Source organism: Eurypyga helias, unplaced genomic scaffold (genome assembly GCF_000690775.1).
Source record: "Eurypyga helias isolate BGI_N326 unplaced genomic scaffold, ASM69077v1 scaffold37874, whole genome shotgun sequence".
In the NCBI taxonomy this organism is placed as follows: Eukaryota; Metazoa; Chordata; class Aves; order Eurypygiformes; family Eurypygidae; genus Eurypyga; species Eurypyga helias.
In genome coordinates, this window is record NW_010248787.1 from 12,284 (window position 1) to 35,125 (window position 22,842).

Below are 22,842 nucleotides of genomic sequence, written 5' to 3' on the forward strand. Positions count from 1 at the left end.
CATCCATTTATGGACAAGTGGTCTCATGAATTTGTCTAAATGCTGCTGAACTGCTTATACCATCTACTTCCACAACTTGAGAGCACAGGTGCTTAGGCATAAATTGTTTTCTGTTAACATGGATACCCAACTTCCATTTAAATGGCACTTACAATGTTAAAAAAAAGAAAAAATTTTTAAAAATCTGCAAAAAAGATTGACCAAAAGCCCTTGCTGCAGAAAACAAAAAGGGAAATTGTTATAGTTTTCAACTATAACAACTGTTACAGTCTTTCAATTAATTCAATTAATTACATACCTGTGTGGAAAATATTACTGAATCTTCATTTTAGAATAACTGATCAATTCAAGTAACAACAGTACCAGAACTTGAAAGTCTATCCTGAATAGTGTTCCAGCAATTGGCAAGAATCCTCCTACTATTTTTATCCCTATATGTAAACTACGCATTAATCCTCTGTATTTATTCTACATCATTTAGTAAACTGTTTGGTCTTTTCCTCCTATGAAATTAGTCAGACTAGGTTTATGTCCATAAAGTCTTACTGGGAAATGCATGATTAAAATGTAGGGCAGCTATACATTATCAATTAATGCTTAGTTTTAAAATAAAATCTACTTGCTGGCTTGTACAATACTTCCACTTGGTTTAAACCACAGAAGTTCAACACATTGCAGAAAACCTTAGTTAGAAACAAATATCCACTCAGCTTTCCCACTCTCATATTTTTTCCCTTTGAAACAGCTTTCCAGCCTATACTGATAAGACTCCCCTTCCTCAGGAAGTGGTACTAATAATTTTCCAAAAATATTAGCAGGGGATCCATAGCAACTGTTGATATGACTCAAAATGATTTAAGATTTAATGATTTAATGATTTAAGACCGATCTTAGCAACCTTCTGTTAAGATGCACTGTATACAGCCTCCCCCACTTAGCAAAATCCCACAATATGGCAAGAAAGATTTGTATGTCTAAGAATAGCTACCTACACACATTTTTCAAGATGACTGAGCCATAATGATTTAAATCCTCCCTACCACAGTTTCGGCAAGATGTGCCTCTACAACACTATATCAATGTGTTCTGTTCAGAGTTTTGAATCTCTCTCCTTTTTTAAATCACACCATTAACATCCCTGACATTTTAGAAATAATGTTTATTGATTTTTCTGTTAACACTGCTATAAATTAAGTGATGTAATGGACAGGATTATTGAACTACTATAAAGAATACGTCTTCCAGATTCTTAACTACATATTGAAAAAGAGCAGACTCTGGATTAATATCAAAATAGTGCAGTTCTGGGCTGTTATTTAAGAAGTTTAGGTTTTCTTGACTACTTTTTATATAACAGAATGGACATTTAACAGATGATATAACAACTACCTGCTAAGTATCAAATGCAGAAGAAAAACACATCATTCATATGGAGAAATAGATATTGAGAAAAAATCAGACATAGGAGAATTCCTTATCACTTACTATTCTGAAACTTAAGATCAGTACTTTGCTGGACAGAGTCACTAATTCATTCCTTTTTGTTGTGGAAGTGCTATTAGTAAATGGAAACAGCTTTATTCATTGTATATGAGGACTCAGAAAAGGCTTGAGTAGTCTGCACCTGATGATGCATGGACAATGCAGGAGTATTGTTCAAACCAGCAGTATCACCTTCAGTCCTCACATGACCAGCACTGGTATCAATAGCCCACACCTCTCGTTTTGTAAGTTATACAAGGTGAGACTTTAAGCTATGAGTTGAAGCACTGTGGAGGTTTTTTTTAACAGACCACCACAGTGACACAATAATCTTAGATACTTAAGAACTTAGTCAAGGTTATAGAACAGCAGGAACACACCAAAGAAGAAACAACCTTTATAGAAAAGTACATTTGCAAAGATCGCTGTTCATAAATTAGACCACTAGGTTTATCTTTTCTGCAGTGCCACGAAGGAGAGTTTCATGAAAAAGAAGTTCTATGAGAAGACAGAGTGGCAGAATTACACAATCGATATGACCACAGGGAACTTCTCATTCATAAGAGTCCAAAAGGTTTTTGTACCCTTCTGGAAGCAGAATTCCAGACCAGCAAAAGATCTGGGTTAATATAATCCTGAGGCTTAGATTTGCACTGTCCTCACAAACTGCTGCGTTTACAGCCAGTATCAGAAGGCTTTGAGTGTCTTTTTCTGGAGGGACAGCAAAGCACTAAATGAGCAAAATGACGATTTACTGTATTGGGAAATCCAAGAGCCAGGTATCACACACGGAATGTGTCCAATCCCATGTCTGGGGGGAGTGCCTCGCATGCACAGTGCTAAGCGAGATTTTGGTAACAGAAGTAACTGGGTCTGAACAGGTGTTGGTTAAAAAAAACAGGGACAGGATGGACAGACACGTGTGCTTCTGCAACTTCCATAATCCTTCAGAGTCTTGACTCACAGATATATTTTCAGACTACTTCTGCAGGACCTTCAAGTTACCAAGCTTTCATTCTTGTTTTATTGGGCAGTTTTTCAACTGTTGAGGTTCCTGTAATAAAGCAATTTGATCTCTATCCCTGGATGTTTGATTTTACATTCCATCCTCACTAAGCCTTAGCCCATATACTTGATTGTGTTTATGACTTTGTTTTCTGAGCAGAAGGTCAGGTTTTATGAGAACCTTACACTGTTAGAAACTAAAGTTCTGGTGATATTTGGTACTGACTGTGGTCCAATTAATTCATCAGCTTTTAAAATTCTCTTGCTAGTTTGCTTCCAAACAGGTAAAAAAAGGCCCAAGACATGGACCGGCACAAGTGATAAAAATCAAAAATGGACTTTAGCACATATGTTCAGGGGCTTGTATCTAAACTTCATAAATATATTACTCAGCTTCATCGTAGTCTTACAAATGCCAGTTTCTCAGAGTGCTGTCTCTCCCCGTGGGAAGAAAACCACATTTCTGTCACTGGGCATGTGCATAAACAGCTGCATCTTGAAAAGCTGATCAGTTTATGGCCTGTCCTCAGATACGAGTCCCAGAGTATGTCTGTGACAGTAATGCAGGTGGCACGTAGGCATTCATGCAGCATGCCTACCAAAACAAGTCTTGCACAAAACGGATCAAAAAGAAAGATAAGAAGGCAGTTTAACCTACAAGCAAGTAGAGAACTCACCTGAGACACAACAGACCTAGATTCAAATTTCTTTTTCTGCTTGATTTAGAGTAAATCTCTCAACTTCCTAGGAGAGCAGTTCACCATTGACCTATATGTTATTTGGAGGTGGGAATGCTTCACTTTCTCCTATTGAAGTTGTTCTACTTTATATATATTTTTATAAATACCCACCAAGGCAAAGAAAGGATGAAAAATTACTAGTGCTTTCATCCATTTTCCACTGCAGTGTTTTAAAAAAACTTGTAGAAGGGGCCTGGGAAATAAATGAGTTCCAGTTTACCTTCTAAGTGACCATAAACATCAGCAGTCCAGCACCAGTTCACTCTCAGGAGAGACCAATGACTTGACTGGATGTGGAGTCTGCACTGTTGTTTGGTTCTTGATGCAGGTACTTCAAAACAGGTTTGGAGCACCCAGCCACACCAGGATGAAAATTCATGCACTGCCAATCTCATACCCATTATAACAAAAGAGTGCTTCAGTCTTGTAGACTGTCATCTCAGCAACTTTTCATAGACAATCAGTTCTCTTATACCTGGAGAAAATGTAAACATGGACCACTAAGACAGCTGAGCATCTCTGTTCAGTTTTTTAATTTATGTTTTTTAAGAGTTCAATTATGGCTTCCAACCCTAACCATTCTATGATTCTATGATTTTGGCCATCAGACATATATTGAAATTTTCAAAGCAGCTTTACTGCTGTATGCAATAATGCGTATAGTTTACATAGCTATATGGATATATAAGCTATATATAGCCTATATGGAAGTGTGTATATAGTATTTGGTCAAGTTATTATGCTCTTAAATCTTTATGATTGCCAGGCCATAATTTCGAAAAGCAGGTGTCTAAAAATCTGATATTCTCAGGTACTTATGGCCTCTGTGTTTCCAACTTCTACAGGAAGGGCCTAATACCATGTGGCCTGAAGACAGAAGTTCTGCCTATAACCACGTAGTTAACATCTGCTGTTTCACATCTCCCATTCATGCTGGGAGACATTTCCAAAGTGATAAAAGGTAAAATGTAGACATTACAGATCAACTAAATTTAGTTATCCTTGTTTTTAAATTCTTGGTTGTTAAGTCATGCACTACCATGTGGTAAAATATGTCCACCTTTATAATCAGGAAGATTTCTGACCCTTGGTTCATTTCTATTCTCTACTCTCTGTTGTTTTGGAAACTTTTTCCTATACTTGTGGGTGTTTTTCTTTTCAAATTGCCTCATCATTTAGCATTTGACCATGGCACTTTTGTACTGCTGTCAACTTAACTATGCCTCTGGTATATCATACCTGGGTTTTAATGTCGTGGATCTGCTGTTCAATTACACAAAGAAAGACCATTATGTTTGAGCTGTTTTACACAATGCCACTATGTATTTACCTAAAACTGTACCGGACTTCTCTACTATCAGAGTACCTGGGAGAGAAATACATGTCTCTCTTGCCGTCATCCATTCCCACGATGACTTGCTTCATCGTTCTTTTTTCTAGACTTTTCTTCCCATTTACTGTAACTTTCTTTTAGCTGGACACATTTGCCTGAACCTTTGCAGAATGCGTCTTGGTTTTGTTTTCCGTTATTAATTTAAATCTCTCCGGGACCCTTAAGTGTTATTTTTACATTCATCCTATTTGCAAGTTCTCTCAATCTGACATATCTTTTTCTTCCTCTGCTCTTTTCCAAACATCTAGATCTCTTATTTGCTCTTAAGGCTCATAAATAACTGGCTAAATAAGTACTTTTAAAAAAACAATGCAGCCAGGAAAAACACCAAGGCTGGCAGCCTGAGGAGCCTAGAAGGCACCCCAGCATGGTGGCATGGGGGCACAGAGCTGGGATTCCATCCTGAGTCAAGCTGAATGGGAAAACCCCAGAACAACTGAGGAAAACTCTGTTGTCTGCAGTTCAGGAGAGGCAACAAAGACTTGGAAAGGAGCTTTTTGTAAAGAATACATTTCTAGCATCCATTCATTCAAAAAGGTGAAGAGACATTCTTTTGTATAGAATGCGTAAAAATACAGGGTATCCTGAAAAGCACTCACCAAGTTACAAGTAAACTATTCATGAGATGGGCACACAATGTCTGCAATTCCATTTCTGACTCTTTGTAAAAAGAAGCTAAAATCACCGTTGGCAACAGTTCTGAAATGCAACAGTAATCCATAAATACTCCTTAATTTTCCTGTCGTTGCAGAATTAAGCTACTTCCAGCTCACACAGATCTTACCAGGTGTGCTAAATTGATGTCATTATAAGCCATCAGGAAATACCCACAGAGACCCATAGCAACATTTAGAAGTTTTGTTAAACAGCTGTGTGTTGTAATTGATTTGTATTATTTAAAACAGCTAAAGCAAGTTATCGCCGGATATAGAGGAGGGATGACTGAAGACTCCAGGGAGATTTAACTCAGAAGAAACCCAATCATAGGAACTTCATTTGAGCATTTTAAGATTATTACTAGAGGAAGTGCAATTAAATCATCACCATTTATCAATTATCATTATAATATAGTATGCAACCTTATCATACTAATTTATTTATGAGAAGGTAACTAGTTGACTTCTGCTTTTTGCAATAAAAATCATCTAGTCAGTAAAAATATTTGAAGATGCTTCCTCTGAAAATGAGCACGACTTTCCACAATAATCAAAAGTAATTAAAAATCCAAACTTTGCCTAAAATTTGGTTTTGGCAACATAATTGCCTGATTCAATGTAATTGCCTGACTCAACCCTGATTCAGTGTAATTGATTCAACGTAACCATGATTCAATGTAATTGCCAAAAAGCTGAATTTTTTGGAGTTCAGTCTAGATATATTTTACCTTAGAGAATATAAGCCAAAATACAGTTCTATCAAAAACATGCACAGGCACAGCGCCCACGTTTCATAAAATACATGGCATATAAGACCCAAATGATTAGTGTAAGAAAAAAAGGCAGTATGACTTTCTTTTCCTAATCTGCCAACTATTGAACCACAGTGCAAAATCAGCCCTAATTAAAAGTTAAGTAACATTATGCTTGAACAGTGTCAAGCTCTGTTTTTCTTCCCAATAGTGGATTTAAGATTTGTAGAATTTTAAATTTTTAAATGAAGAATTTAAAATTTGTATCTGTTTTGGAACAAAATCCTAAACCTTTTCTCTCAGCTGCTGATGTGTACTGAGAGTTCAGGCTTGATCTGGTGAGTTTGCTCAGTGACTTGCATTATACGATCTGTGTCCCTGCAGGCAAAGCCTAACCCACATAACAAAATGGGTCAGCAGAAAAGCAGAAAAGGAGAGGAAACTCTCTGTTTCAGTTCAGAACCCTGATTCATTTGAGGGGGAAAAACCTAACTCTTGTTTCGATCTGAGCCTTGCCAGCTATTGCTTACAGTATGTTTTCATTATCTTTCATAATTCTTTTGAGAATACTCTGATTTTTACTGCTGTTTTATATTTGGACTGGCATATGCAACTCTTTTTACAAGGGAAAGTGTTTGCCGCACTAGTGGTTGCTGGCACTGAAAATTCGATAGTGTTGACACTGCTAATTGTACTGGTGCTTTCTCCTGCTCTGATTCAGCTGGAGAGAGGTACAGTTCCACAAACCATGCGTTCCTTTGTCTTCTTATCACTTGACTGAAAGACCATAAGCAAATGCACCCTCACTGCCTGTGCCTTTCATCTAAAATTATAACTGTAGACCGCTTAAAGCTGCTTTCCCGGAGACTATCTCTTGCAACCATTTCCAACCCAGGAATGATGCTGGGGCCTTTGGACCAAGTTCAGTACTGATGTAAAGCAGGGTAACCTCACTGGAGTCAGTGGAATTCCATGGCCTTGAGCCACAGGTACACAGTCTTGAGGGAGAAGGTGTACATACAAATGACATAGAAAAAAGTAAAGTTACTTCAAAATACGCAGTGGGATCAATGGAAGATCTTAACTGCTCTTGCTTCTGGTACCTGCCAGCAGTTCCAGTACTGTTCCAGCCAAACATTCCAGTATTCCAGTACAATATTCCAGTTCCAGTCTGAGGTACAGTCTGTATTACTCTGGCATAAACAGTTTAGCTTTATTTGTAATCTCCTTATTTAATGGAAAATCACCCTCATGTTATATCCAATACCATTTTGCTGTTGTAACTTTGCTAATTTCTCCAAAACATTTCTCCTTGCATCTCAGTTTGTGTTTGTCACTGGACTCAAACTGGCTGAACCAAAAAAGGAGAGGTGTCACAGAGACTACAGCTTCAGCACTCCACACATTTTATCACCCATAAAACCTGTTTCTGCAAGCCTTTGTGTCTATGTGTCTCTCACTGTATCTCCAGTTACTAGACGCAGGACAGTTTTACTTCACTGTTCTTCAAGAGGCAAAATTAATCCCTGTGTGGGAGTGACCTGGTTTTCCTTTTGGCTTCTACCACTCTGATTTTACACATTCCAAATATATTGTTTATGCTTTATTCTCAGTAGTATTGCATTATGATTTATTACCTATACATAGCTGTAGGTTCTTGCAGTGCTTTGCAGACGAATAGAAGGAGGATGCTTTCTACAGAGGAGCTGGAACGTGGCTTCAGGCCACAGTATAATGTGAGTGTAGAGAAGGTACATACCTCTGGAGTGCACACAGCAGGTTCTCCTGTACATTTTTGCAGGTGGGAATATAAACTATCCACAAGCCAGAACAGCTCAGCTGGGAAATACCAGAGATGTCAGCCCTAAAGGGTACCTAGCATCTGACTGCAGGGTTACTCTGGTCTCTGTCTACCAGGAATGCAAGAAGGCGGATGCAGTGAAGGCAAAGCTAATTGAATCCTCTGCCTCTCTATGCAGAACGAGTCATGATTTAGCTACAAATCTGAAACTTCAGCTATAAATCATAAAACTTTTCTGAAAAATCTGAACCGCACTACTTTCTTGTGCAGAATATCAGTTATCTGCTACCATATCACATTATATTATTAAAATCTAATTTTCTCATCATCACTCTGCAGTAGACAGGTCAGGTAATTAATATTTTATGTAAAAGCATGTATTACTAGAATCTGCAAACTCAAAACTGGAATTCAGACTTGCACAGCAAACATCAGAAAACCAATGTTGTTAGGCTCTCAGGGAGCTATTATAATATAAATAATAGTCTGTGGCTGCAAAAATATGAATGCTGCTTGTGTTCCCATGACTGAGTACCATCTACAAATAGGCATCCTGTAATTAAACTGTATTAGTTGAATTAAGGAAACACCTGTAGAACTCAGTTGAGGTTACATCCCTGTTGTGCCAGATGCTGTGGTAAGAGACCTGCGTACCTGGAAACAGCTAAAATCAAGAGATCAAGGAAGGAAAGGGAAGGAAGAAAAGACATATTATTATCTTTGTCTTATGATAAAAAACATCACATGTGGGGAGTTTCCATTCTTTGCCCAAACTGGCACTGGAGGGATCTGCAAGAAACCAGAGCAACCAACTCAGCTCTGAACCGTACCTCACTCGTCCTTGAACAAGTGGGACTGTTTTCAAGAAAGCCATTATCACAAGTCTGGGTTGCTGAAAGGATCTGGTGACTTCAAAACCACTTTAAATAACAGTGATTTGAATAGCTCTAAATTAAGGCAGTGATATCACAGTTTACTAACCTGCTTCCTCCTGTAAAACACAGCATTCATTAACTACTGATTCTTAAGGATATTAGTCAGCAATAACTCATTATTTGACTGAGAGACCAATTTTCTCTCCTCCAATCCTAAGGACTGCAAGTTTACTTAAAATTGAAAATTACACAGCCTTTTTTGGTAATATGATTAATAGACAATCTGTGAAATTTTACACTGATGTATTTTATTTACATAAGTAACTATACTTTTGTATTTATCCAAATCCAAGATTATTCAGAAGTTTTCTTAAGTTTTCAGGAGTGGTTTCAGGAAGTATTTTAAATGAGAAATACCATCATCTTAAGTCTTATATGGTGAACACATATATATCCTTCAAAATCCAAGACTAAAACTATCGTAGGTGACTAGCTCAGCACAACCTCAGTTAGACTTTTATACATTTCACTTGTGTGTAGTAGGGGAATAAGGCCATTGAGGATTCAGGCATCTATTGCATCCATCAGTTTTGTAAAGGACCAGTGGTTTCTCACCTGCTGTGTAATAGTGTCCCAGGGCCCCTCCAGCAGACGAGCTTGGTAGCATGCATGAACACTTTTCCATATTTCATCCAGAGTTAAAGGTCTTCCATCTGTGAGGGGGTTAAAACAACCATCCACAGTCAAAGCTCTTAAGCATGCTGTATCTTTAATACTGAATAGCAAAACTAAATCTGAAAATACTGATTATCTGGAAGCAGATGGAAAAAATAACAGCAAAACGTGACTGAGCCCCTTCTGGTCCCCTATCTCCAAAACAGAGTTGCTCAAATTCTGACTGAAGGTGCATATAAACTATTCTAAATTCCCTGTGCAGCTTTCTTCCCTGTCAAGTGAGAGTAACAACTTCCTGTTCTGGTTCTAAGTTGTGAAGTTAAATTAATTGTAAAACAATGTTCGGATAAGATACATTTAAAACCATAAAATAATACCATGAGCAGTTATCCCATGTAAATACATGCAGTTCATAACAAGTGAGAGGAAAATACCCAAGAAACAAATTCTGCAGACAAACGTTTACTGCATTTTTGTAACCTATCATCTGCCTGATTTGTTTTCTTAAGATGCATTTATACAGCATTGTTGCATCAGGTTTTTAGTTGCGATGCTAGAATTCAGGCCAAGATATTAGTGTCAACCACTTAGAAAATAAGCATGTCAGTTTTTCCCAAATATTTGTTTTTGGCAAACAGCACTAGAATATTTTGATATACTTTCAATAAGTAGCTTCATCTTGGCATTTATTAGGTGTCAGAAACCATTATCCTGGGATAAATAGTTCTATTCTACTGACATTTTCACGTCTGTAAAATGAACAAGATTTATTCACCCAATTAACATTTGAATGCCATGTTCAGATATAAGTTAAAACCAGCTGTCTACAGCCTCTGTTTTATCTTATTTTTTGCATATACTTATAAAAAAGCACAAAGTTCTGAACTTACAAAGCACCACATAGCAGAAACATGTGGCAAATAAAGTATCTGAGAGAGTAACACCACATTAACCAGCTATACTGCGCCATCCTCGTGAACGTAAGACTAGTTAGACCATCATCCTCTCTGTCTCACGATGGCAAGTATCAGAGCTGTGATGGAGGTGGTCTAACATTTGCTAAGGGATTTGTTACAAGAGTGTAAGTTAGGTTTAGAAGGATGTATTTACGCTCAGATCACCTGTGTGCAGGCATTACGAGATGCCATGCGTGCTTTTAATTTTCTGTTGTCTATTCAACATGCAAAGACCATCCAGAGAAAGTCCAAATGTAAAATCTAGGACAACACATGTTCTAAAGCAAAATCTGATTTACCGGTCTATATTTTGTTCTGTGCACCTTTCTTTGTATCTGAATTTCTATAGCAACACTTGAGCAAATTCAGATGGTACGCACAGAATGGATTATTCTGACCCTAACCGTTAATCTCATTTACAGAAACGATCAAATATCATTGAAGCATTAATCATATTATAGTTAAAATTGAGTTTTGTCTTTACCTCATGGATTTTATTACTTCATGTATGAGAAGTGGTATATCTTCCATCATATTTCAGTACAGATTTATTTTCATTTCACAGAAAAATACAAATACATTTAACCTGAAAGTTTCATTTCACATCAGAGTGAGATCACGGAGAGTAAGATACTTAAATAGTTAATATAGAGTCATTTCAATGTTTCACATAGGAACAAAAAATTTATTTGGGCATTCTGATTATGCATATATATTTTTAAATATACTTCAATTTAGATTTCCCTAGATTTTTAATTTCCTGCACTATTTTAATATATTTCACTAAGCTTTAAATGAGTTTGAAGTGTCTTTCTCAAACCGAGTAAGATTTCAAACATGCTTGCAAGTATTGTGATCCTGTAAATTCTTATTTAACTGACAGGGTCAGAAGATGGGAGGCCAGATGCAGCAGGAAAGAGTAAGTCATTAATACCTAAAACGGAGGTTCAGCTACATAGCTGGGAACTACAAGACCCTTGCAAAAGGAGAGGGGGTGGATGGGCAGTTTCCCCATCCTCTTTTTGTGGGATGAAGACCTGAAAGTCTACTGAAAGAGAAAGGGGAAGAGAAACACAAGGAGAAGGGACTAAGATCTTAAAATGACTGACACAAGGAACCATTTCAGGTAATCTGGCTGGAGGTGTGTTTTACATGTTAAAACTCCTCAGTTTGTGTGGTCAACTGTTTAGGATGATACAACTGAATCAATTTTATTTGCAATCTCCCAGATTTGCACAAAACTCACAGTCTGCATTCTTTGGGCACTTTTAGACCCCTTTTTCCAGGGCTAACAGGCATTCAGATGTTTAGCAGCCCTGATACACATTCTTGCAACCCACTGAGACCTCAAATATCCAGCTGGGCTGACAGAGCGGTCTGTAATCGTTGCTGCTAGCAACAAGGGGCCACTGTGGCACCTGCTGAGCCAAGCTTCAGCTCTCTTCTTCTTCTCGCATTCTTTCCTGTGACGGAGCTCAGAAAGTTCAGCCAGAAAAAGAAGGCAACAGCAGCATCAAGCCAAGGGAATTGGAAGGATAGGAACGTGGAAGCTTCAGAGTCACCCAGCAGTACACTTAGTCATCATCCACCCACGATGACACAGCTGCTGAAGTGCTTGCAGCTTGTCCCAAGCCTTACCCCATGTCTATCTGGGAGCAAGTTGTAGACAGAAGTGGAGGGTTTGGTTATATGTACGTTTTGTGTAATTCATCTCATTAAATAACTACAGAGTGAAAGGAAATAGCTGCTTGTGGGTTGTGCCAGACTTACTGTACCTTTGAAGCTCCATCACCAGCTCACCACCACTAACCCCAGCTCTGCGCAATGCAGGCTCTGATGCCATAAACTTGATATCTACCCAGCAAGGAAGGCCAAAAGAGCCTGGGAAGCAACCAGCTAAGATTTTTGTTGAGAGAAAGGAGATAAAGAATGGGTGTCAAGACCTCCTAAGTATGGGTTCTGACTCTGCCATTGACTAACTGTGAGCTTGAATCAACAAGTTCATTTGCCCTGCTAGTCAGGCAAGAATAATTACAGCCTTTCCATCACAAATTCACATTTTGACTATTTAAAGAGCCTAGACTATAACAATCTCATCCAAAAAAAAAGCTTCTTGATGGTCCGCTTGGGGTTAACTCACTTATATGACTGCAAATAAGAAATAGTTAAAAAGCAGATGGCTGACTGCCCCCTCACAGCAGCAAGGTGTGACATTAAGAGAACCTATGAGTTGCAGCTCCCAGCTGACTCGGCACCTTAATTTCTGCGAAGACCAGAAATTCTTTAGGCATACAAATTTCATGTACATTTTCAGAAAAAAAAGATCAGGCTTCCCAAGTTGCTGTATTTTGTCTTACTGATGTTTGCTGAAGGCTTTTAATAACGTGTTAGAGTTCTGATTAAAGGTTACTTGACACTTCTGGTGAAATGGCGCACAAATTGTTTTGAGACATCATACAAAAACATAGGTTTTTGTACTCTTAAGAAACCATGGCAGCAAAACAAAAAACACCCTTACAGCTGAAGAGAATATCTGATTATACAAATTATTCAGTTTTATTATGTCCAAAGCCATGATAAAACCAGTTCCTATGGGACATGGTCTTGAGAGGAGCTATTTTTTGGAGAAAGGACATAGTGGTTACATGTTTCTGAGTTCAGGGAGTAAGTCTATATTCTGGAAAGGGTATCACTCAGGCCCCGTACAGTTATGAACAGAGAAAGTGATGCCTTCAGGGTTGGAGGAAGTCACATTATCTTATAAGCTCTCTCTCTTTAACCACTGATTAGCATGTTTCTTATTGGCAGGTATCTAGCAATATGTCAGAGCACTAGACATATTTTGAGCAGGTCAACTTGAAAATTCTATTCCTTCTCTGACTCCTTTCTGGAGTCAGGCTGCAGTCCTTCCTGACCTCCATTAGTCCTGCTCTTTCTTTTCAGTGCTTAGCCAGCAGTCATGAGTATTCCTCTACTTTTGTAGGAAAAATAAGAAGAGAAGTATGAGACAAGCCATCATTTTCTTGGCATGCAGGATGTTTCCTGAATGATGCCTATGTCCACCTGTTATTGTGTTGCTGCTAACTCACTGTCGGTGCAAGAAGTTTTTTGAATGTATGGCTTCAGACAATAACAGTTCAGGAAAAGACCAAAGTTCCAGGGCATCTTAAAGACTAAGAAAGGAGGAAAATACTCCACTGATTAAAGAAAGCTTACTGGACCTAGCCCAGCCCATCTGTCTGATGCCAGAATTGAAGGGGAAGGCTAATTGCCTATACCATCTGTCTCTAAGAGGGCTAATTGCTGACATCAGATATCAGCAGGGGTTCCTGCATTTCTTCAGCTACCTATTTGGTAAGCTGAGAAGCCAGAGATAGAAAGAAGGGCTGTCATTTCTGAAAGGTATGGCAAGTGTAAGACTGATTTTGTGGAGATGACACCTAGTTCTTTGAGACTCTGAGGTACTAAGGACCACTGCCTTGACCTCCCAACACAGACTGGGACTTCAGTAGGTCTGAATTTAGGAATATATGCCACATGGGAAGTATCATAAAGTACTGAAAAATGTTTATTATGTATATACATGTAGCCTAAAAATATCTTTTTGTATCCTATAATGTTCCCAAACATATTTTCAAACAGTCATCACACTTTATCGTTGTTTTCTGGTGAAGTACTTGTCCTTGCACAGAACAAGACCTTCCCTGTAAATCTATCCCCAGAGACTACCAAAAAGCTTAGGTGTCTCTCAAAATGTTTTAGTTCTATTGCAATTAAAATTTCAAACCCTTACCTTGCACTACCTTACTTATCAACCTTATCACCAGAAAAAGGGGTCTAAAGATGAATTCCAGAAAATAAACTATTTCATCCAATTTAGACAGCAGCAAGGATAAGGATAAAAGGCAACTTTTCTCCTGCTGCAGGAAGAACAGATCTATGTTTGAGCACAAGTGCTAGCAGAGAGGAGTGAAAACTGTATGTCCTCACTGACACAAGCTACAGCCAACCATGTTGAGTATGACAGAAAAATCTCCCCAGCAGTATTTTTGGAAGCCTTTTTCCTAGGAGGGATTGTGAGAGACCAAGCAGTCAATGACAACTGGACTTGCATACAGCGTAAGAAAGGCGGGATTTAATTGTTGCAAAAGAGTTTTTAAAGAGTTTACTTGTAAAAGTGCAGATTTGGACAAGCTGGCACCAGTTGCTATTATAACATACAAAGTGAGGAAGTGAATATTGCAAAACAAGCAAAACCACTTAGTCAGGTCAAACAGAAGAATCATTATTTCCTAGGCAGGCCTCAAGGTGTAATGGCCACTTAACATACTGCCAGAGAGGAAGCAGAGTTTTGAATTCAAACTCTGTGCCCTGCTGCTGGGGAAGGCAAGACAGGGCAGGGCTGTGGAAAAGACTGGAAGGATTATAGCTCACCTTCACCTCCTGTAACAAGCTCTAATTAACATGGGGATCAGTACGGACAGGATTCAAGGGGAATCATGAACAGCCCACAAGAGACTTGTGAAGAGCCGATCCTGTTACTTAATCTGCAAATAATGGTAGGAATTCAGACTGGGAAATTGATGTAGGTCTCAGAGGAAGATTCTTCCCTGATTATTTCAGATAAGGAATGCAGTGAATATTACTAGTTGTCTGAGAAAAAACATAAGGACCCTATCACATGAAAACTATTACCTCAAAGGAGAAAAATCTCAGGGCATTACCTAGAGTTCTCCCCATGCCAGGATCAGGACAAGAGACGAGATACTTTGCTCAGATACCTCAAGTGATTTTGAGCGAATGTCATCTGCACGTTCACAAAAAAACCCATGTTGAGATCTCCAGACAGTGTGACACAGGCAGGGAAATAACTTTCAGGGATGACAGAATTTTTCATTTTCAGAAGTAAGCTATCCGTAATTAAAATCAGAAACTACTAGCTGAAAACATTATTGGAAAAGTACTTACTGCCAGCATTTTGTATCCTACTGTCTTCAAGAATCAGAGAATATTAAATGTTAAAAGAGAATGTTAAATGCTGAAGAGAACCCAGGTGACTTCAGGAATTACCTAGAAGAAGTCCTTGTTTTCCACTGTGAAATGTTCCCAAGAAGTGTTCTAAAGCCTAATTGTACTTGTAGGAACAATTACAGTTTTGTACTGCAAGGGGAGCTGTTGGCACATAATACTATGATTGTGCATTAGATCATCCACTAGCTTCTGTAATATCCACTTCCAGCTATAAGGAGTCATGTTTCAACACCTCCGATTCCCTGATGCTGACAAGCTAAACAACTTGTTTTGTCTCTGGGAGCTCTTCTCTGGTGATTAACTGCTTATGGTGAATACTAATTATATGAAAGTACAGTACAGTAGAAATGGTGTCCTATTTCCTCTACCTGCAGCGTCTCCATCCTCTTCTACAGAGACAGTGCACTATTAATTCAGCTAAAACCAAGAAGATGACATTTTTCAGGACCACAAATAGGTCAATCTGTCTCTCACAGCAAAACTTTATCTTCCTGTCTGCACAGTAAGTTTAAAGGCAAAACACTGCACATTTGGAAATGTCTGTAATAATTCTAGAAATAAATTTGCAGCAGGATGTGTGCAAATGAGTTCTGTTGATGGTAAAGGCAGAGCCATGTCCCCAATTCCCCATGTCCCAGTTTGAAAATTTACCCCAAATTATCCATTCCTGAAACTGCACCTCAGACTAAAATCTTGCCACCAGGGAGTCTGTGAGAATTTGTTCTCCAATTTTAAATCTGAAGTGCCTTTTAAAACGCCAACACTGCAAAATTAGAAACCATTAAACAATATAAGGTAGAGAGTGATTAAATCTACCAAACACATTCAAAGCAGCTTAAGATACTTTTTAATTAAAAAGGAAAAGATATCACTGGCAACATTCAGGCATCTTTATCTAGATAAAGTTGGGTGATTATTCAAAACACAAAAGATGCTGATGCTACCATGCAGGAGACTGAATGAAACGACATGAAGATTTCAATCCCTCCGCCCCAGGTATAGAGTCTTTGGGCAGAGAGGAACAGAGCACAGCCAGTGCTGCAGTGTGATCGCTCTGTGTTTGCTGATGAAATAAGTGACACTAACAGCGGCCTTGGAGGGAGCCCGTGTGTTCCTCCTTCCTTCCTGACAGGATGGTGAGTGAAATCACAGCGGCTATAGCAATTGAATAACGGATAACATGATGTACATCTCAGGGAGGAAAGAAGATCAGTTAGTGTTTCAAGCGCCAATTTTAGTAGACAGAAAGAGGCAATACCTTATTGGTATTCTATTTTTTAAGCAGCACATTTAAAACGAAAACAGCATACACTTTTACAGACCCCAGCCTTGTGGCTCAAATTCGGGCTCCAAAGAAACAGACGGAGTTCTGCTGAAGCACTGTAATTATGTCCACTTCTTTTGTAGCCAAATTCAAACCTGCAGCTTTAAGTCTTTGTATTCGTTTAACAAAAAGAACAAGAAAAATGACCAGCAGTTTTAGTCAACCACAGGCAAGATGCCAGGAGCCAAAGATCAGCCTCCTTCAGGCTGAGATGATATCATCTACTCCAAGGTCCTGAAGCTCTCTGTCTGCAGTATTACAAAATTTACTGGTGAACAGCCTCTACTCGTACTTTCTTACTGCATATGCTCATTACTCTGTTCCTCCATTTAGTAAAAAATCTGTTTTTAACATCTATTGCATCCAACATACTTTTATTCTTCCCTTTGTCTAACAGAAGATTAGTCTTACCTAAAAAGCCTGCCCTAAAATAAAGCACAGGCACTCGGTAGCTGTTGGAGTACAAGACATGATATTCATAGCGAATCACTTCTTCTGTTGCACAAACTCCAGCCACTTCAGAATCATCCAAAGACTCCTAAAACAACAAACATGACCAGAGTAATACATCAATTTTTGTGTCTGTAGCAAGGGAAAAGTGATTACTACTATTGTAATAAATTCAATAAATATACAGAACAGAAATAATGGCAATCGCCCCTTTCACAGCACTTCTGCTTTGAATTCCCAAAGGAATTTTTCAATTCTAGCAAGAAAACCATGAAACTCCAAAACGTACAAAGACACTTACAGACTTACCTCCACAAACTCTGAACTGTGTGTATGCATTTGCAGAATTGAGGTTTTTCTAAGAGCAGCCTGCTTTTGTAACTAAAGGACAAAAGCTCTCTAAAATCTTTATGGCACAGTAACTGGCACAATAAGGTGACTACAGTTGCATACCTCCTTATTACCTTTAGTACAGACCACTTTAAAAGTGTATCCTTAAATAATCTGGTTTTGCTTGCCAAAAGACAAATCAAATGTATCCATCAAATATTCTCTGTTCTACCTTCTTTAAAGGCTTTTTGCCAGGGGTTGTTTTTGCTAATAATACTTCTAAAACTGAGACAATTTATTCCTGTCAATGTATATTTCAGGTGTAAAGTAAGTGAAGTTTATTGTAGATTTGAAATAAATCAGAAGCAATGGAACTTAGTGCATTGAGATATACCCCAGTTGCAGTACAAAATTTCTAACATTTCAGGTTAATATTCAGTGCTAAGCACTCAGTTGTTTTTACTTCTCTAAAAAGTGCCGATACTCAACATCTCTGAAAATGGAACCATTATATGAATAATGCCATTAAGATTAAATGTTAGAACAAACTTTCCAAGAAGACACTATGGGTGTGGACTTGTTTGGTTTTCAAACTCCCAAATTTACATGCATGAACTAAGCAACCATCATGCCCCACAGGTTGGGTGTGCATTTAACAACTTGACTACTGCCGAACAACTGTGAATATTGGATTACTGTCTCTGTCCAAGCAAAATTAAAAAAGACTGGACTGAGAAGAAGAACCGTCATCCTTTGAACACCGTGCTGGTTTAACACACAAGGAATTTAAAGCTAGTTTGCATTTGTATCTCATATCTGTAACTCAGCCATGAATCAATCGATGAGGAGATATAAGAACTGATAAACTGTAACAGTAATGACACACAAAATACTTTCAATTTTTTTTGATAGCCCACATAGAGGCGATTTCCCCCAAATTTAGTGTATTAGACAACCACATGCTGCTGAGGCACATGGATAGATGACCCCGATTGGAGAGCTCAGATCTTGGGATGCTATACTCAAGGGTACTATAAATACATTTTTGGACATTAAATGAGAAAATTACAGATGCTCACAGAACAGAAGGTTTCTGGGAAATTCTGGGGAGCTGTAAGAATGGCTGATTTCAGCTTACCAGGAAACAGATATCTAAAGCATTGAAAGGGAATGGTAAAGAAAGTGCTGTCTGTGTTAACCTAGTTTTCAAAACTGTATGTGGAGGGATACTAAAGACACCATGCCAGAAGGGACAATGATGATTACCGTATCTGACTCCACGGGCCAGGTAAAGTTAGGTATGCTATGCCCTGTTCCCATGTGAATGTGCAACAGACTAAGGCAAGTTCTTTCCTCCTCACAAATGTCATACCCTGTGATCAGATGTGAAATACAGATTTCAAAAAATCTCTTGAGAAAAACATAAATTTCTTCTCTACGGTAAGCCGAACTTGTTTTAAAATGGATCCATTTTCAGTGCTTTAGTGAGAATAGTAAAGGAAAAACCAGCAACGGCATGTGGTAAAAGAAAACAAAAAACAGCTACAGATTGTCTTTCAAGATTGTAGGGGTGGGAAAGAGAAAGGGCCCATATTGAGAACTGAACCTGCATTAAAATTTACAAAAGCCTTTTGGATCAAGCTGCTGGAATCAAAACCATACTGCTTACAGACATTTATGTTTCACCAGGTATTATGGCCTTGCCTATTGCTTAGTCATTAGCTTACCTTGCCACGAAAAAATACTTCTCCTGGAAAGAGAAATTTACCTGTTCACATATTAAATACTATTGTTCTAGACAACAGCTGTATGTATACACACACTCCTCTCCCCTGCTTTCTGAATATGAAGGTAAAATTACTCAATACCCTCACATAAATACTGATATCTAATTTGTAACCATTTTAGACTGAATGACAGGGAGACATATTCTTTATTACCTCCAAATATTTAAGAAAAGAAGTAAGTTAACACTCACCCAAAAATGAAATATTCAAACTTGCATACCCTTAAGGAAAACATGCTTTATAAAATCCCTACCTACTATCTGAGAAAGTCATAAATCAAGATAGGAACAACTTCATCATTAAGAATTCAATTTACTGGATTACCACAGATTTCAGCTGGTAAACAACTTCTATCTTCCTTTCTGGATCAGGAAAAGGAAAGCCAAGGAGTGACTTTCTAATTTCATTGTTCCCTGAGATGGCCACCGAGGTATCTTAAGAATTTTTGCCATTACCATACAGACATTACACGGGAGGCAATTCCCAAAACTTCCTGTTATAGAGAAAGGTGATTTTACCCCAAAGTCGCCTTCCCAGAAGATGTACATAGTTTGATGGCAGAGGAGGCTGCAAAGAAAGGAAGAAGGCAGCTTTAATGCTTTACTCTTTTGGAGAGCAGAGTATTTTTGGACAGATTTATTTTGCATTATCCTGGATTTTTCTGACTGATAGTTTAGGCAGTTTCTGAAATCAAGCATTCAGCTGAATGCAAAGCTCAAAGAAGCTTTGAAACTAACATTCTTTAGCTCTGTAACAAGATGGACTTTTCGTCTACTACAAAGTTTCTACACTTACTCAAAATAAGTTTCTGATGTTCAGATCTTTTTTCTGCTGTTTCTAGTGACATTGTATTTGTGATCTGCATACAAAGGCAAATAGCTGAATCCTTCTCAGGGCTAACTCTAATCCCCTTTCCTTTTGTAAACAGCAGTTTCAGGTTTTCTTACATAAGAAGATACAGCACTGCTGTGTAATCCGGTACTTTACAGACTCTGCAAGTACAGAGGACGCCCAGTATTTATGCAGGGAAAGCATATTTCGGAGTCTAAAAGTTTTGATGGTATCTCTCTAGCTGATGAGATGAACTTTTCTGATGAGGTGAGTAAAATGAGTACAGCCATTTTAGGTGATCTTTGGAAGACCTGAAAAACTATACATGGCTGAATAAAGCCATGAAGTCTCAGACAGTTTTATATCAGACCAAAAGACATTTATTTTTCACTTTTCAACCATCTACTGATAAAGCCATAAATATAAAATGCAGTTGTAACTTATTAAAAAAAAACCAAAACCACAGAATTTTGTTTTTATAGATGTCATACAATAGTCTATTTAACATTTTTTTCAAGTAATTGTTCTACTTTCCTTTTTTATGTATGTTGCTGCTCTGCCACTTTTTGAGCTGAATTTTGGTTAGTGTAATGAGAATATTGAAATCAATTTTAGCTTTGGAAGATTTTGTAACTGCTGCAAAATGTTCAGACACGTACACACATCACAAAAGAAATCCATAATTTTGCTTAGAACTTGTAAGGACAAAGCAAACATACTTCCATTAAAAAAAAATTAAACGCTAACAACAATGGGGTTTTGGCCAAATTGCAATTATTAAAAGTAATATTAAGTAATTTGATTTCTCAGGTTTTTTTGTTTCTGCTTTGCAAATTTGCTTGCATGTTTGCCACGTTCCAAGTTAAAACTGTGAATCCAGGACTCGCTGACTGTTTCCTAAACAAATTGGGAAGTTGTCATCAGGAAGCATCTGCTCCTCTACTGCTCTCACGTAAAATCATTCTCATGCTATCATAATGGACTATTGAGCAGATTTTTAAAAGCAATGTATGTATAAGCAGCAAGTAATTAATTAATTATATTAGTTCCACCATAAATGAACTATCACTAAATTGGATATAAAATTTTCTCAACCTTTAAGTATCCCCTCAACAAATGAAGTTGATTTGTTCACTTTAAAATGCTAAATTATTTAAATTAATAGACAAGAAATGACACTCTGAAGGCAAAATAACATATCTGTACTACTTCTATTCCTCTTGATGAAGAAGGCAAGGTAAAAACTGCTGGTAACAAGTTAATTTGACAGCAGGGGAGAGTTAGCAGTGTGTTTTGATACTCCTTAGGAGCAACTGTGCTCCACAGACTGAAGAGCAGCAGGAAGGTATGGGTTAAGGCTGATCACCTTTGGAGGGAGGGCTCCAATAGAAAGGGAAGAGCCAGGGAAGTGACAGACGGGGCAGACTGGGAAAGCACCAGAATTACCTGATAAAAAAGGGATTTTTCTCTGCTCAAACATTTCCCTCTCTCCACCTCTACGGACGGTGCCAGCCTTCCTTGTTCAGCCCAAATTCCCTTTGAAATGCAGAAGCAGGCCCTAATGCCTTTTTCTAGGGAAAAACTAGGAGAATTGGTTTTAAGAACAGCAGGCACATTTCTCCCGGATCTCAAATCACTGTTGCCTTTCTCCCAATTCCCATGTTCCTCATCTCTCTTCTTGCTGTCTTGACCTCTATTTCCTCCTGCTGCAGGCCAGCCTCCTGGGAAATTCTCCTGCAGGAGCACGGCAGGATTGGGCTGCAAGCAGGAAAGGGAGGAAGAGGTGACGCAGGCACAGTTACTGGTACTGCTAGTTTCGTTGTGAGGGGGGAGAAAAGGAGATGCAATACAAATTAGTAAGCAAATCTGATTTCATTGCTTGGAATACATTTACACTTAATTTCATTTCAGCTTCCAAAGTTGAAAACAAACGTATCACTGTTTCTCCAGCACGGCGTTTTCTTCCTTCAGCGACGTCTGTGAGCTACCGTGTGAAACACAAGAGCCTCCAGCAAGCAGCTCCCCTCCCTGCTCAACACTTTCCCTTTGGCAAATAGGGAGATCTGAACATGAAAACTGAATGGTAGGACAGTATTCATCAGAATTAAAACAGAACGTAATGCGGAGGGTGTGGCAGCGTGGTGAGATTATATCTGCGCCCTTTATTCTTCCTCCTGGGTGTTCTCCACATGTACTTGGACCGTGTCTCACTTTTTTGCCTGCAGCCCCCACGGGTCTAGTCTCTGCAGGTCATTTTGCTGCTGGTTGTTGTCCCTCCCGCATGGAGTCTCAGTCATCTGTAACCCTGACAGAGACCTTGAATCTCCGGATCCCATCCCCCCTTTCCCTTCCACACCGGAAACACAGTGGTCAGTGAGGTAACAGGGGTCAGAGAGTCGGTCGTCTGGGCAGCAGCCCACTCCTCGCCCTCAGATCGGATCATCCCCGTAAGCTGGAGAACGGCACGAGTCTGGAGCTTGGCTGACGGCATGAAGGTGGAACTGCCAGTACACCCAGTGCCTGAATTCAAATCACAAAACGAACTACCACTTGAAAATTGCAAGGAGGCCCAGAAAATGGAAAAAACTCCTTGCAAAACTAGACAGGCTGAAGGAAAAAAAACAACCAACAAACCAGGACTTGCAAGAACCTCAAAACCATCCTAGAACACATGGGTTTTTTTAATTTCAATACAGTAGCAGAATTTCAGTTTGCATTAAGTGATTAAGCGATACTGTCCCACACAACATCCTT

General features: G+C 38.6%; 1 protein-coding gene across 1 annotated transcript in view; it reads right to left on the minus strand.

Annotated features, from left to right (window-relative positions):
- The window catches only part of ATG10 (autophagy related 10), a gene marked incomplete at its 3' end in the record, with an annotated part of 33,975 nt that extends 11,444 nt beyond the window's left edge, over window positions 1–22,531 (minus strand). Inside the window, exons 1-3 of the mRNA XM_010151179.1 lie at window positions 22,445–22,531; window positions 17,102–17,228; window positions 9,320–9,417 (exon numbers count right to left, since the gene is read on the minus strand). Of these exons, the coding sequence (XP_010149481.1) occupies window positions 9,320–9,417; window positions 17,102–17,228; window positions 22,445–22,531 (312 nt within the window). The remainder of the gene's footprint in view (window positions 1–9,319; window positions 9,418–17,101; window positions 17,229–22,444) is intronic.
- Between the last annotated feature and the right edge of the window lie 311 nt (window positions 22,532–22,842).